The sequence below is a fragment of the Pavona decussata genome, unplaced genomic scaffold, assembly GCF_977016875.1.
Source record: "Pavona decussata unplaced genomic scaffold, jaPavDecu1.1 SCAFFOLD_124, whole genome shotgun sequence".
Lineage (NCBI taxonomy): Eukaryota > Metazoa > Cnidaria > Anthozoa > Scleractinia > Agariciidae > Pavona > Pavona decussata.
The window spans coordinates 1753283-1768188 of NW_028145538.1; the positions used below are offsets into that span (position 1 = coordinate 1753283).

General features: G+C 39.1%; 2 protein-coding genes across 3 annotated transcripts in view; both read left to right on the forward strand.

The window, feature by feature from the left end:
- LOC146469400 (uncharacterized) overlaps positions 1 to 14906 on the forward strand; it is a 152599-nt gene that overhangs the window by 30629 nt on the left and 107064 nt on the right. The gene's annotated exons all lie outside the window — the stretch shown is intronic.
- LOC146469402 (uncharacterized) lies at positions 750 to 13281 on the forward strand. Of its 2 annotated transcripts, XM_085123451.1 has the most exons (5): positions 750 to 889; positions 7391 to 8104; positions 8653 to 8844; positions 10157 to 10237; positions 11148 to 13281. In XM_085123451.1, the coding sequence occupies exons 2-5, from the start codon at positions 7408 to 7410 to the stop codon at positions 11414 to 11416; spliced, it is 1239 nt and encodes a 412-aa protein (XP_084979577.1). In that variant the 5' UTR covers positions 750 to 889; positions 7391 to 7407; the 3' UTR covers positions 11417 to 13281. The 2 variants fall into 2 exon arrangements, with proteins under 2 accessions (XP_084979577.1, XP_084979578.1); XM_085123452.1 differs by lacking the exon at positions 10157 to 10237.

Here is a 14906-nt window from a genome sequence, read left to right on the forward strand (position 1 = left end):
AGCCACACAAAAAGTAGTTTCAAAATGAATTGATAAGGGGCTTAGATTCTAAAGAATGTCTGGTGCAACGTCGGTGAGGGAGTGGAAACGAATATTTGGTTTGATCAATTTAGAAATTTTGCCACTGTAAAGAGATTTAACAGCTGACATTTTGTGCGCTAGCCCTTCGTCAGGGCGAATGCCATTTTAAAACATAGTTTGTTGTGGGTAGTGCACTTTATAGTGCTCTAGCCACTATGCCGTCAGGCATGTAAGAAAGAGTGAGTGAGTGTGAGTGAGTGAGTGAGTGAGTGAGTGAGTGAGTGAGTGAATGAACAAACAGGTCCGCAGTGCGTGCACAGCACTAACCTCATGTACGCAATGCGTACCTTTTTTTTCAAAGCAAACTATAAGCAAGGAACCGCATAACGAAAATGCTGTAGGTATACGAAGGATCTGCAAAAGATCTAATCAGCCAAAAATATACGTGACAGGAAGAAACAGGTAAGGAAGCTTCAAAGAGAAGCTTTTCTTTTGTGTGACCCGTGGCGACCTCCACCGTTGTTTTCAAAGGACAGTTATTTATAAAGGATAGTGACTATTTTTTTAATTATATTACTCTTTTTTACTAAAGAAACATTGTTCAAATAACAACTTTTGCAGTTATCCCCGTAACCCTTCAAAACAGACCAAACAAAACCGGAAAAAAATCTGTTTTGGCCGGCTGTAGACAAAACAATAAGCGGGTCAGGTATCGATTACCCCATTTCATTTCTTTGTGTACCCTCTAAATGACTAAACGAAACGTCGCCGGTAGTGGAATTGTCTTCGTCTGCCATTGAGCGATTAATTTTTTTGTAAGAACCGGGGTTCAAGTACCTAAGAAAATCTCGACGAATTGTAGAGCAAGGTAAGTCCTTAGCAACATTTATAAACTCTTATACCGAGATTGTTCAAGTTGTAACTTCGTGTGTAAAACCTGAGTCTTTATCAATGATGTTCCATTCGAACTGAATCGAAAATTGTTGAACATTGATCGTGGATTCGATAATCCAACGAAATTGTATCGAACTCACCAAAAATTTAGCAATCGAACGCAAGTAAACACCAGTTTTTCGTTCTCCTAATTGAACTACAATAGTTCATCTGGTGTTTATAGCGGAAGCATTTCATTTTGTCTGTGAACGGCCATGTGTTTAACATAACGCCAAACGAAAAGATATTGATTCGATTTCCTATTCCGTTGAAATGGATCAGTTTGTATCAGTCGCCTTCGGGACGTGATTTCAGCTAATTGTTTCGTTGATTATGTTTGATTTGCGAATAAAATTGTACTACATTGGACAGAATGTAGAGAGAGACTAGCTAGACAAGTGTGTTCAATAATTCGAACTCACCCAAAGTTCCGCGTACAAATTTTGTTACGGAAAGCTTATCAAACGTAATCGCGCGATTAAGGTCGCGTTTCTTCAATTAATTGCTTTCGATTTTGTTCGACCAAACACCTGGTTCAGTTAATTTAAATCAAGAAATGTTAGAATTCGGTATTGATCCATACTCAGCGAGCGCGCTGTCCGGTCGTGCACTGTAGATCTCATCAAGTTTCCTGAACCAGGCAATTTTGAAATTGTGTTTACCTAAACCTTGCCACGGTGTTGGAAACTTCTTCTCTTTAAGGATATCAAGAAGTTGATTGTGAATTATGAAGGGGTGATCACAAACTTCTAATTCATTTAATACGTGATGTCAAATATTTGGCTGGCTAATTTGTTTAGTTTCTCAAGTCAACTCTCCGCTTAACGAACTTCTCTGTTCTCTCTGCGAGCAATATTTCAATGTTCAATGACAAAAGTAACGGTTTGAAAATGATTCTGCTCGAATGAAAAACTGTAACTTCCAGTGAACGTGGATTCTTTGAGTTTATTTGTTGTCATGGCTATTGAGTCAAGCCTTTTTACTGAAAATAACATTTGTTGGCAATTTCAGTTGAATAACATTACTGGTTATTTCAATAGGTTGTCTATGAAATACATATATGTTATTTACCGGGCGGGAGGTCCGTATGGGAAAAAACTGTGCCCGAGGTCTTGAGTACGGCCCGAGGCCGAAGGCCGAGGGCCGTACTCAAGACCAAGGGCACAGTTTTTTCCCATACGGACCGACCTAGACCGGTAAATAACTTATTTATTTTTTTCTGTTTTTTTTTTTCCACTGGGACGTTTGTAAGAGTGTAAGTTTAAGGCTAGAGGAGGAAAGTGGTAACAAAATCCTATGAAACAAATGTAAATAGGGCATCAATTTAAGTGGCATGTTCATAGGAAGTTTAATATTATTTTCACTCGCAAGTCATCATGTAAAAAAAAGAGAAAACCATTTAAGAGTCATTGAAATGACAATCATCTGTCAAACGTCAAAAGTGGATGAATGTTGACACGCTGCAAATGATGACACGCATGTCCAAAAGGTCTAAAAATATCGATCGAATGATAAACATTATGAATGAAGACTCAAACACGGCGAAGTTTTCTTTTCTTAATGTTTCGATACATGTTTAAAACGTCCCTGGATTTGTCAAAACTAACTTTCCAAAAGCAAGTTCAAGTTAATCTGAGTCTGAGTCATCTGAGATGATAAGGTGGCGTTTTCGCGGCTTTGACCGAGCCGAGCTTTCACCACTGCTGCAAGGCGCTGTATTGAAAGAGAAATTGAACGTGCAGCGTTCAATTTTACTGATGTTCGAACCAGCAAAAAAATCAGTGAAGGGATCCTTGACTGGGTGCTGCGAGGCTTTGACTGCTTGATTAAGCGGTACATCGTTTGAAGAGATGGGAGATTTCGTTTCGCTGCTCAGTAGCAAGGACATCTTTCGCTGGTGGTCGTCGGAACCAGTTTTGTAGGAATCTAAGCTTTTTAAATTCTTACCGGTATGTCCACTCCGCTGAGCTACATAATTAACAGGAATTTCTGCATCCATCACCGTTGAAATGCAGGTTTTTCGCACAGAATGGTCGGTTACATTTTCAGGCAGTCCTGCATTCTTCGCAGCCTTCGTCAAAAATTCTCCGATCTTGTTTTTTCCGAGAGGAGCTCGACTGTACCACACCGGATCTGCAGGCTTTATTTTGTGGTTTATTGCCAGGAAAAAAGGCGCCTCGGGTCTCTTCATTTCTTCAGGACGTTGGCTGGCGAACTTTAGATACAAATAAACTAGCGCTAAATACTTCTCTGGAGCGATGCAAGTGTACCTGGCTCGTACACTCCGCCATCTTTTTTACGGACGTCCATGAAAAATCTGCACAGCAGAATGTTGAGCTCGTTAGGAGGAATGTTTTCCAAGGTTCTTGTCTCTTCAACTGAGGAACAGTATCTTCGCCAAATGTTCAGATCGTAAGTTGTCTTTTTTTTAGTGTTATCAGGGCGAAGTGAGTGAATAAAATCTTGAATTTTGCTTAATTGCCTGTCTTGTTCAACTTCTTCATATTTTAATGCCGTCGTTTCGTTGGGAGTTTCTTCTTCTGGGCAGTAAAATTCATTTTCGCTGTGTACACTCTCGTCTGAATCAATTTTCTTCAGAATTTATATTTTACTTACATATTTCTACGGGAAGTTGTTTACGTGTAACTGTTGCCTTTGTTTGTAAACTTTCGCAACAATTTCAATTTGCTGCGAATAGAGCGGATAAAAATCCGGACCGTGGTCCGTATCGTAAAAAGCTGGACCGGTTACGAGCGCGCAATTAGCCAATCAGATTCGAGGATTTGAGATTCCGGCCCGCGGAGATGCTTTAGGAAAAAATAATGGTGAATATTTCACCGGAAATACATACTGTATATACTAGTATACAACGAGTTTTTTGTCGAGTTGTATGTCAAAATGCAGGGGCACCAAGCAGTTCGTTTGGCCGATGGAATATCTGTTCGAAAGGCATTGAAGGCCTTACAAAATTCGGATTAAATTGTGATCAGATGAACAACTAGAGATCAGTTTCTGCAAGAAAGCGTCACCCGAGCCCAAGCTTCCGTTTCAACTTCATGGAAGTCGCAAGGTGAATAGTCAACATGAAATTTAATTTCCTGATTAGGTTCCTTGGATGCGAAAACTAGAAACAGTATTCATCGATCACTTCACCTTCACTTCTTCGTATTAGACCAGCGATCAGACACGTTCTTTTGCAGGCTTGTATTTTCTAATCCTCGATCTGCTGTCTACTAGTTGCGTACAATATTCGACTAGAATCAGCAATATCGAAAAAGCTGTTTTCTCATAAAATTGGCGCAAAAACAGGACGCGCTCTTCAGTTAATTTATGTGTTTGAGCCATACCTCGTAAATTATATTTCCCGCAAGTCATGCTGCAAACTCATTCCTCCTTTCGCTCAAAATTTCCGTCGTAACGCTGAAAAACTACCCTTTGTTGTCAGTAAGGCACATAGCCAACAACGGAACTTGGGAATTCGGGGAATTGACGACAGTCCACCGCTTAATGTTTCCTAGAACTAACAATTTTTAGCGGAAGAATCAAAACACGTTAAACCGTTGCATCTTATGTTAAAAGACTGTAGAACGCTCTGGGAACAACAGCCATCTCAAGTAATTTTATTTCGACTGAAATTTACAATTTAGTCATTCACAATTAGTCTTTGACCGTTTGGGTAAACCGTAATTCCGTGTACGTGTCGTAGAAGATTTGATTGGCTGCATTGCAATCTGATTGATGCTAATAAGGCATACATAACACTCTCTGTAACTAAGGGTTTCGCACGCAAGGGGTACAGCGACGGAGGTATGTTCCTTCATTAATGAACTATTATGTCAGTTATAACTGTTACAAAGAACTGGCATATAAATTTCAGATTGTATATAATTACCGTGGTTGGCTATAAGCCCTGGATATCCAAAATTACCTCCAATTGATCGATCGTTCGGCTGACCTCAATTAAGTTCACCTGGCTGGCAAGCAAAGAAAATGGAAAAAATGGAACTTATGCCATGCAAAACTTTGGCAAACGAAAGCAAGCATACATTAGACTCCCGAACGCTTGATCGGTCGCCTAAAGATAAACCTTCTTACCGTAATCTTTAGACCGGAAAATGGACAGTTTTTGCCCACATGTTGCAATGAAACTAAAGGATTACTTACCAATTGATTATTTCTTGTTTTGTTATAAATACATCGGTCTGTATATGCTACTCGAAAGTGTATGGGTTGCCACTGTTGTCGGTTATGTTCGACTTGCAGAGCCGTCAGTTGAATATCAATCGAGTTTGTCGGTCTGACTCGCAGAAAAGGTTCACGGCCACCTTTACGGTTAATTTGTTTCAGTGGATATCTGTTTGGATGCCTTACTTTTCTCAGCTCAGTTTTCGTTGGTAAACTGTCAGATCACAATTTTCTAACGCTGGAAAACTAATTCCATCATCGAAGAGGCAAATATATCGTTAAAAGTTCTGGTAGCATTTTCGTATGACCATCAGCCGCTACTAAATTCTGGGAATAAACTTCCATTTTCCCAAAGCTTTCTGCAACTTAAATTTTCAGCTAAAACATCACGCAGATCAATCTGTATTTTTGCTCACACAAATATGTGTCAAAAAGGGCACAAAACGATCTGGGAACATAGGGGACAACATTTTAATTAAGTAAGCTTTTTTTGTTTATATGTTCTCGTTGGGTGCCTCTGAAAGTTTTATCATCAATTTTTAAGCGACGACTGCCGAACACAGTCAAGTATAATCAAACTTTGATCAGTTCGCTTTTGTTCGATTAAACAATAAAGTTACGGTTCAAACCCAGTAAGAGATTCATAAGAATCTAACCGGTGAGAGTAAAGGAGGTATGAGTTTGCGAAATAGCACGGCACGACTTTCGGAATGGCGTAATTATGCAAAAAAAAAAAAAAAAAAAAAAAAAAAACATTTCCAGAGGTCAACAAATTAACTCTGTTGATATATTCTATGCAAAAAACAATCAGAGTATGAAAATAATGGTGGTAAGGTATTAAGCTTGAGGATGTTTCTGTGACACAGAAAGCAGTGAAAATAATTATTGTGAATCCTGAAAGTTACCTTTTATGAGACTAAATTTCACATACTACTCATACAAGACGCTATATTATACCAACACAGTGAATGTCACGCCGGATTTGATGGCTCAGTTGCTTACAGGCATGTTTTCTTTTCATGTTCGATATTTCTACGTCCAAGTTAATAAGTGGTTTAGTGTGATTTTCCAATGACAACAAAAATTACAACTTGTAACTACTGTTTCGTTTAAAAATCCAACAAAGAAAACGTTGATGGAATAAAAACATAATACTATCTTGTATCTCCACATGTAATTCACAAAATAAGCTGAGCTCATAGACATTGTTGTCGTTGTTGAAACATTGCTATCTCATGCCGCCTGTCATGAGTTTGTAGTTCGAAGTTCACGTTTTGAAGAACTAAGTATGAATACAAGGTAAACCAAAATGTTTGCCTTTCAAACTCCACACTGTGTTTTTTGCATGCAGAAATTTTAAATTCTGTGTCGTCATGGTTCCAAACTTGCAGAGAATGAACACTGTATACTTCAAGATAACAAACAATTATCCCATCTTATAAAGATTAAACTGTATTCAAGAGGGCTTTTTGTTACAACTTAAGTGTTTTATTTTGGTATTACAGCATTGTCAGTGTATTGAATGTAATCAGTGATAACAATAATGTTATGGTGGTGGTGCACCCCGCTCCCCTCATCGGATGAAACACTTTTGTGAACCCCTACCTTCTTGTTGCATTTTCCAGCCCCCCATCTGACCTACAATTATTGAACAGACCTTTATAGTATCTATTAGTATGGGTGTATTTGTTGCTTGAGCCTTCATTATTATTTAAATTTTATTATTTTCGTTTTCCTTGCTGTTGAATTATTGCATCTAAGGGAAACCGAGAAGCTTCCAGTTTTCTTGGGACCCACTGGGTGACAACTTGCCTTACATAATAGAAAGCACTTTTCTTAAAATATGGGCCGTTCTCAGCGGGGAGATCTTTTGTAATTCCTCTATGCTGATGTAGCCAGGAAAAAAATTTTTCCTGTCATCTCCCCGCTCCCGCTCCCATCGGTAGTTCGGCACTTCCCAGATCGCGCTCGTTTTTTACAAACTATATGGCAACAGCTCCATCGAAGCAAACGAGTCTCGATAATCCGACCGAAAAATAGGGGGACTGTGAACAGTGTAAATTTGAAATAAATATATAACAGCAATAACAAATGCAAATGATAATGTTAACCTGAAGTATTCCTTTACTTCTCTTGTTACTTCTTTCGTTTGCATTTCTAACTTTTGTTATATATCGGGCCAAATAAGCTGTCTCACTGTTAATGAACCAATTGTTTGATAGATTGATTATTTATCACTCTCTATTCACAGGCAGTAAGTGTTTTACAATGTCAGGAACTACTGAAGACAGCGCCAGTAATCCACCAGAATTGAGCGATAGCGTTCGTTTGTTAACGAACAAGGATCTTCCCAGCAAATCGGAAGATTGGGAAAATGTCAAACCTGTACTCCCGGTCGACTTTTTGATACTGGCAGTGAAAGACTGGGAGTTCCTAGCTTTCCTCTCACAGCTGGATGATGGTTTTTATAAGAGTTTTCACAAGAAGCTTGGTCCTGTGTACTTTGGAAATATTCGTGGGGATGAAAAGAAGCAAAAAGTTGCTGTGATGAAATGCGGAATGGGTCCCGAAGTTCAAGGACCCGAGATTGTTGTACCTAAGGCCGTCAAAAAGTTAAGACCCAAAGCTGTGTTTAACGTGGGTGCTTGCGCTGGCCTAAAGGAAGTCAAACAGGGAGACGTAGTGCTATCAGCGAAAGTAAGAACCTATGCCTATACCAAAGACACCGAGGATGGTTTAGAAGAACGTGGCATAGGTGTTCCTTTAAATAGGCTTCTTGGAGGAGTCGCTCGTAGTGCAGCTCATGGTTGGCAGGCACCCTTGAAAGATCCAACAAAACTGGATGTGGAGGTTCATTCCGATGGTGTGGTTCTCAGCGGCCCGAGGGTAGTTAATAGCCTTGAAGAAAAGAAAAAGCTGATGAAGCGATTTAGTGACGCAATAGCACTTGAAATGGAAGCTGAAGGTAAAGGTTTTACCATTGATTAGGTAACATTATATAAAGGGTAACTGTGCCAGTCAATACAAGGCACCACCGCCCCGGGTAACCTCCGTACACTTGATTCCTGTTTTAAAAGTTCCTGTCTTCCACATCGTGGGAACTGATTTGATGCGTATAGAAGCTGACGACCCGTCGGGTATTTGACCGTTGATGTAAGTTTGGTCTGTGGTCACGTGCGAAAAGAGAATTTGTAATTCATGTAACAAGCCATGCTCATGTTTGGGTTTGTGCACTATGGAAGTGCACTTGCCTCACAGAATACGCCTCTATGTCTGCATGTTTTTCTTTGAATAAAGAATAGAACACGTACATATTTCCTTACAGATTCAGATTCTGTTGGATACATTGTACTGTAACTTTGGTCGGGCTGAAAGACATCATTATCTTCGTTATACATGGGGTTCGTTATATTGGGGCTCCACTGTATTTGGGTACGGTTTACCTTAAATCCCTTTGAATTCCCTGCCTTCGTTTCTATTTTTCTGAACGCCTTGTCTTATTACCGTTTGCAGGTCTGTACAAAGCCGCACATGACCTAAATATGGAATGGATGGTCATTAAAGGGGTCTCGGACTTTGCAGATGGCGAAAAGGCTAAAGGAGATGTATGGAGACCCTTTTCTAGCGTAATGGCTGCATCCCTTACTGCTCATATTTTGGGGGATGCAAATGTTTTCAAAGATTGGAAACATTATGGCGATGGAGGTAAGTAAACCTTAATTGTATTAAAGATAGACATTGGCTAAAATGAAAGTGGGATCCCTTAAGGATGGTGCCTACTTTTGTTACTGCGCATACGTTCTGCGTATCTCAAGATACTCGGGTTTCCTATGGGTGGTGCCTACTAATACAGGGATATTTTTGAGTGGTTTAAAACTATGTGAGGAAGCAGAGCTTAGCAAGTGCTCTTGGTATCCAAAAAGAAAATTTGGGGTAGCCATGCATTTTTCAGAGATAATAAAGCTACCTACAAGTCTCCTGTAGCTCAGTGGTAGAGCATCCGAACTAGTAATCGGAAGGTCTTAGGTTTGACTCCTGACAGGAGCACTCGAGTTTCCTTTTTCCGAGTATGCCTGTGTCATTTATTGAATAATACATCGTTCTCATTTATTTACCAGGCTTAAAATATTCCATCACATTTAATCCAATAAAGCTTTAATTTGAAAAAAAAAAAAAAAAAAAAAAAACCCGCTATACATTGCTTTGAATTTTACTGTTTTTTTAGAATAATTGTTGCCTAAGTATCTCAAAAATGCGTGGTTTCCCTCAAATTTTCTTTTTGGATTTCAGTAGCCCTTGCTGAGATCTGCTTTTCCTGCATTGTCATAAACCACACAAAAATACTTCCTTGCATAAGGCTAATTTAAAGGTACCAATTAACTGGAGCTGTTTTGACCCAATTTGAGAACGAACATGCATGATTGAGAGCGATTAGTAAAAGACTCTTTGTCAATGCTACAGATATTTTTTAGTCAGGTTGATTTTCATCCCGTCGCGCTATACCAACGGAAAAAAGAGGTTCGTCTCTTAGCCGACAAATTGTAACACGTATATTGGCCCATACGAATGAACCTACTGGCGCTTTTGATTTAAAGGAAAACATCTAAACTTCTGCTCAAAATGGAAATAAATACACTTTTATCGTTAGATAGAGCGGTTTTCAATTGAGTGTGGAAAGTAATTTCGCGTTTGCTTTGGTTTTGCATTACTACCCTCTGTGATTGGTTAACAAAACTTGCGCCACTTTCTCAACCAATGGGAATCCAAATCAAAACCAATCGTGTTTTCATCGCACGCGTTTTCCCGCGCTTGGCGTCGGTTACATGTATTTGCTTCGAATTCTGATTGGCTCGTTGTGTTGTTTACATCTATTGCGATTGGCCAGAGTAATTACTTTGGTTTTGGTTGTACGACACAATTGGAAACCGCGCTACAAGGAAAGCTACAGCTGCAGATAGAAAGTCAAAGTTACGCCCTTCAAGCCTTTAACAGGCCAAATCTTTTTCTTCTATCCTAGAGGGGTCCTCTTTAAAGAGAAAGAGATCTCCTTCTCCTCCAGTGGTCTCTCCTCAAGGAGCCAAGAAACGCAGTACTGCAGGTGACGATGCTTCTCAATAACTACTACTACTACTGCTACTACTACTACTACTACTACTACTACTACTACTACTACTACTACTACTACTACTACTACTACTACTACTACTACTACTACTACTACTACTACTACTACTACTACTACTACTACTACGATGACGATCATGATGATGCCATGACGATCATGATGATGCCAGTAACTAATAATAATCATAACGATAATGATGATGATGGCCAGATTGGAATGATCCTCAGCTTTGAATTGCTTCGGACTGCAAGATTTTAAGAACCGTTCTTGGGAAATTAGGCTGTATGTCACAGCCCGCTTCACTTGATATCACATCAGAATCTATTTTCTGAAATTGAAAAAAACAAAACAAAAACAAAACAAAAACAAAACAAACAAATGTAACAATGTAATGATAACAATGATACTGACAGTGATTATGACAATGGCAGTTATATATACTGGTAATGTTAATACAATTAATATTAATTTTACGTAGATAGATAGCTCATACCCTACCAGAAGGGAGGGCGCCTGAAACGATTGCCGAAATTCTTTTTTCACTGTCAGCAGTTCTTTTGGTTTTTTCAATTTATAATAGTTTTTTCTCTCTAGCAATGTTTTTTTGGACGCTCTGGTTTGAACATGTCGGTTGTTACTCTCTTCTATCTTCTTGTCAATTTTGCAAGTTATTCTATCGTCATTATTTGATGTCTTATCTGGATAGTAGACTGTCCACAGTCTCCTATTTTTCCGTGGGATTTTTGAGACTCGTATGCTTTGTATGCTTCTCATTCCCTAGACCTTCAATCATTTCTCTTTGTCAAGATGGCTTTTTTATCGCATAATTAGCTATCAGCATTTATAGGACAGACAGACAAGTCTCTTTTCTTTATCGTTATAGTCAAAGAGGGAAATCCATCGACTAAAGAGTTACGCCAGCTTGCCAATAATATTGGAAATTCATGGAAGCCTCTTGGGCGTGAGCTTAATTTTAATGAGGACAAGCTGACTGGATTTCACAAAGACCATGAAGAATACAGTGAGAAAGCAAATGCGATGCTGTTGGCATGGCATCGAGACGGAGGCAAGGAGGCCACGTACGAAGTTTTAAATGAAGCATTGTGTGAAGTAGGTCGTAGAGATTTAGCAGAAAAATTTTGTCAGTACTGAATGCTGCTTTTTGGTAGTTTTGAACAACAATAGACAAACAGAAACCAATTTTAATCCTACTTAGTTTGAGATATTTTGGAGGTCACTTAGTGGGGGAGAAAATGATTGAGCTCTGCTCTGTTGCTTAAAGGAAACCTCCACTGTTGAAATAAATTAACGTTAAATTGTTTAAATCTAATTTAAAATTTAGAATTTATGACATTTCCAACAATTTAACGTCAAAGTCCGTTGTCAGAGCGGAGGCTCTCTTTAAAGAGCATTACGGCTTTGAAGGAAACGAAAAGGATGTATTATCCATCAAAAACAATGAGAAAATGACGTCATATGTAACGGTGCGAATCACAAGATTGGACCAGCCGCCCAACTCTTCGCATTTCTCAACATTCTAAAACCTCCAAAATCCAGCAAATATTATTTAAAAATAACTGTGAAATGTAATAACTATGACGTATCGGTAAATGGTTATCATGTAAACAGCAAATTCCGTGAAGAAGGGGAAAATTATTGTCGCATAAATTTTTGGTAAAGTCAAAGTTTTGTGGTGCGCGAGTATTTTCTCTCCCCGTCTTACAGGCTAAATAGCGGTGCCATTATCAACGATAGTTACAGTCAACTCTCCTCTTGCGGACGCGTCGCTATTACGGACACCCCGATAATACGGACAGCAACTAAATCCCAGGCAAAAATAGATTACAGGCGTTTGACTGAAATAAATTCCCGCTATTACGGACACTAACTCGCGGTCTGGTGGTGTCACCGAGGGTGTCCGCAATAAAGGAGGTTGACTGTATAGTAATCACATTTTGAAGTTAAACAGAATTTGTAAAGCAATTGTGTTTTACATGAAAGCCAACTCTTACCTCGTTATGAATTAGGTAACGTCAGTACGACATTTTCTTGACCGAGATGATTGTGGATTACAGGAATATAATCTGGAATTAGAGACCGGTCTCCTTTTGTCGACGGCGAAACTAAGCGAAAACCGTTTAGAGAAAGGCTATCATTATTTTTCTTTCTCTTATCTTACAAAGGGATTTGCTTACTCAATTAACAAATGTCGAGACCCAAGCAATATTGTACTTGGTTTTATTGTGGAGTACCCATTTTTAATATTTAGATTGAGAAATTTCTGACAACTTCAGAGACTAGCAGGCTATGGTTTGACCTTTTACCGCTCCAACCAGAAAACAGCGGGAAAATAGGTAGCCACGCTTGGTTTACATTTTATAGAAAGTATATGCTTCATGAGTTATTCTTGTAAAGGCTTCGTAGCGTTCTTTATTGCCAATTTGTAGCAGTATTGTGAACACGGTTTTGTCAGAAATCAGAGCAACTCACAATGTTTGGCATTTCTGTAGCTTGACAAAAATAAATGGTAGTTCTTCCCCAATCGAATCAAGTTATAAAAACGATGACCATGCAGTAGTACTAAATAAAAGAGACGTTCTGTGATAAGTCGTTAACCATGTTGATAGAGCGTAAAATGTGTAGCCATTTTATAGTCTTTCTGGCATTTAGTGTCGTGTAATTAGTCAAAGATATTTATCCTTAAATTACTTATATCTGATTAGTATGTATTAGTATTTATTAGTGGATACTGTTCTCCTCGTGCCCTGATTGGCTACTCAAACCTGGGATAGTATTTGCTATTCTCCTAGTACTGCCCTGGATTTTGCATGTCAGCTCTTTCTCCAATTTGTCCAAAAAAGGTAATTAGTGGGTCCTGTAATCCACTCGCCACCCAGCTTAGACGCCTCTCTAATGTACGCCAATTGCCTAAGCTGCTTCAAGCTGTTTTTATTGAGCAAGTCAAGCCCCAACCAATTTTTAAAGTCAAAATTCCCTCCTGTATAAGCCCTCCCCCCCCCGCCCTGAAAAACCCTCCCCAAAATGATCCCAAACAAGTCCGAGGGTATATAGTTGGATGCTAACGTTGTCATAAACTAAAAACTTTAAATTTAATTGTGCGTAGAGTTTCTTTCCTGGAGAATTTGATCCCTGGACAAGCGAAGTGTAGTGTAGTCAATTATTTACTAAAGTCAGGCAAGCAGCTCATACGTTTATTATTACACGTGCACTGAACTCTATTTACCAGCAGATTATTTATACAGTGATACAATGAATTACTCTGCGTCTACCGAGGAACATACAGTATTTTCAAGTAATGCAGTAATTTAAATCACTCCACGGTGTTATAGTAGTAGAGTTAGCAGTTGAGTTATTAATTGTTGCTGTTAATAGTATTTCAATAAACTACATCCTTCCCTGGTAACGTTCTAGGGACCGTTCATTTTTTATGAGCATGGGGGGGCTGGTGCGATTTGGTTAACTGCCACTACGAAACTGTATGACCCCCCCCTAGCATGCAATTTTTTTCCACATGGCCCTCCCCAGCAGAACTATTTTTTTCTGATGACCCCCCCCCCCCCTCCCGCCCAACCAGAAACAAATCATACTCCTAACTTTAACAAAACGCTTATGTACTGTTTATATCAAAGATAAACGTAATTGTTACTGTGATTTCTTTACAGTACTATTAACAAGTAACCGTTCTCTACTTAGGTAAAGATTTCTCTTGTTTAAAAAAACGTTTTATAGATAGCAACACGTTTACGGCAACGACAAACCCTAAATTTCCATTTAGATTCTCAAAGAAACTATAAAAATTAATCAAGCAAATGGTTAACGTGAAATTACTCCCCTTCGAGTAGAAACAATTAATACACGTACAGATTTGACTAACAAAATACGGATCGAAGCATACCAACCAACGATTACGAGTCATATTAAACAGAAAAAAACAGCGGACGCACAGATATCAGTCGCGTAGGTAAGGGTTAGATAGGGGTGTTCGTTGAGCCCCAAATCTTGCTTACTAGGGGGGTCCGGGGGCATGCTCCCCCGGAAATTTTTGAAAATCTAGGTTCCCAGAAACCTCATTTCCTGCATTTTGAGACCCATTTTAGGCAAATCACAAATTTGTTTTACAGCAGCTTTTTGAGCTATATACATCATTCCTACGGCATAATTGTTTCAACTTAAACAAGAAAGTTCAATGTACATTCCGCGCCCTGTCGAGTTCTGATAGCTATTCGATCTACTGATAGTCATACACCAAGCTGGTAAACTGCATCATTCTCGGGTGTAGGCCTTCGAACAAATTGACTATCTCGTCAAAATTGACAGGCATATCATATTTGATATGCATTAGAACCAGGGCAGACATTCTACTCTCTCGCATGGTACACCTCATGTAATTGCTCAACCTTCTCATTAAGTGCTTTTTCTTCCGCCATTACTGATCTATAAAGGGGGTTCGTTCGAACCCCTCGAAACCCCCCTCCTACGCGCCTGGATATTAAAGTACTGCTATTAAAAATGACAGTTACAAGCTTTTCTGAAGATGGCTTACGGCTCAGATTTACCGTCAACTGAAGTCACCAACAACAGTTCTATTATTAAAACTAATCTGGATGTTCACACTAGGCAT

What these genes read in the sequence shown, in the direction of transcription:
- LOC146469402 (XM_085123451.1), top strand. Translation starts at nt 7,408, where the DNA reads ATGTCAGGAACTACTGAAGACAGCGCCAGTAATCCACCAGAATTGAGC. An exon ending in ACTTGAAATGGAAGCTGAAG is followed by an intron (nt 8,105 to 8,652) that starts GTAAAGGTTTTA and finishes TACCGTTTGCAG; the next exon opens with GTCTGTACAAAGCCGCACAT. An exon ending in CAAGAAACGCAGTACTGCAG is followed by an intron (nt 10,238 to 11,147) that starts GTGACGATGCTT and finishes TTATCGTTATAG; the next exon opens with TCAAAGAGGGAAATCCATCG.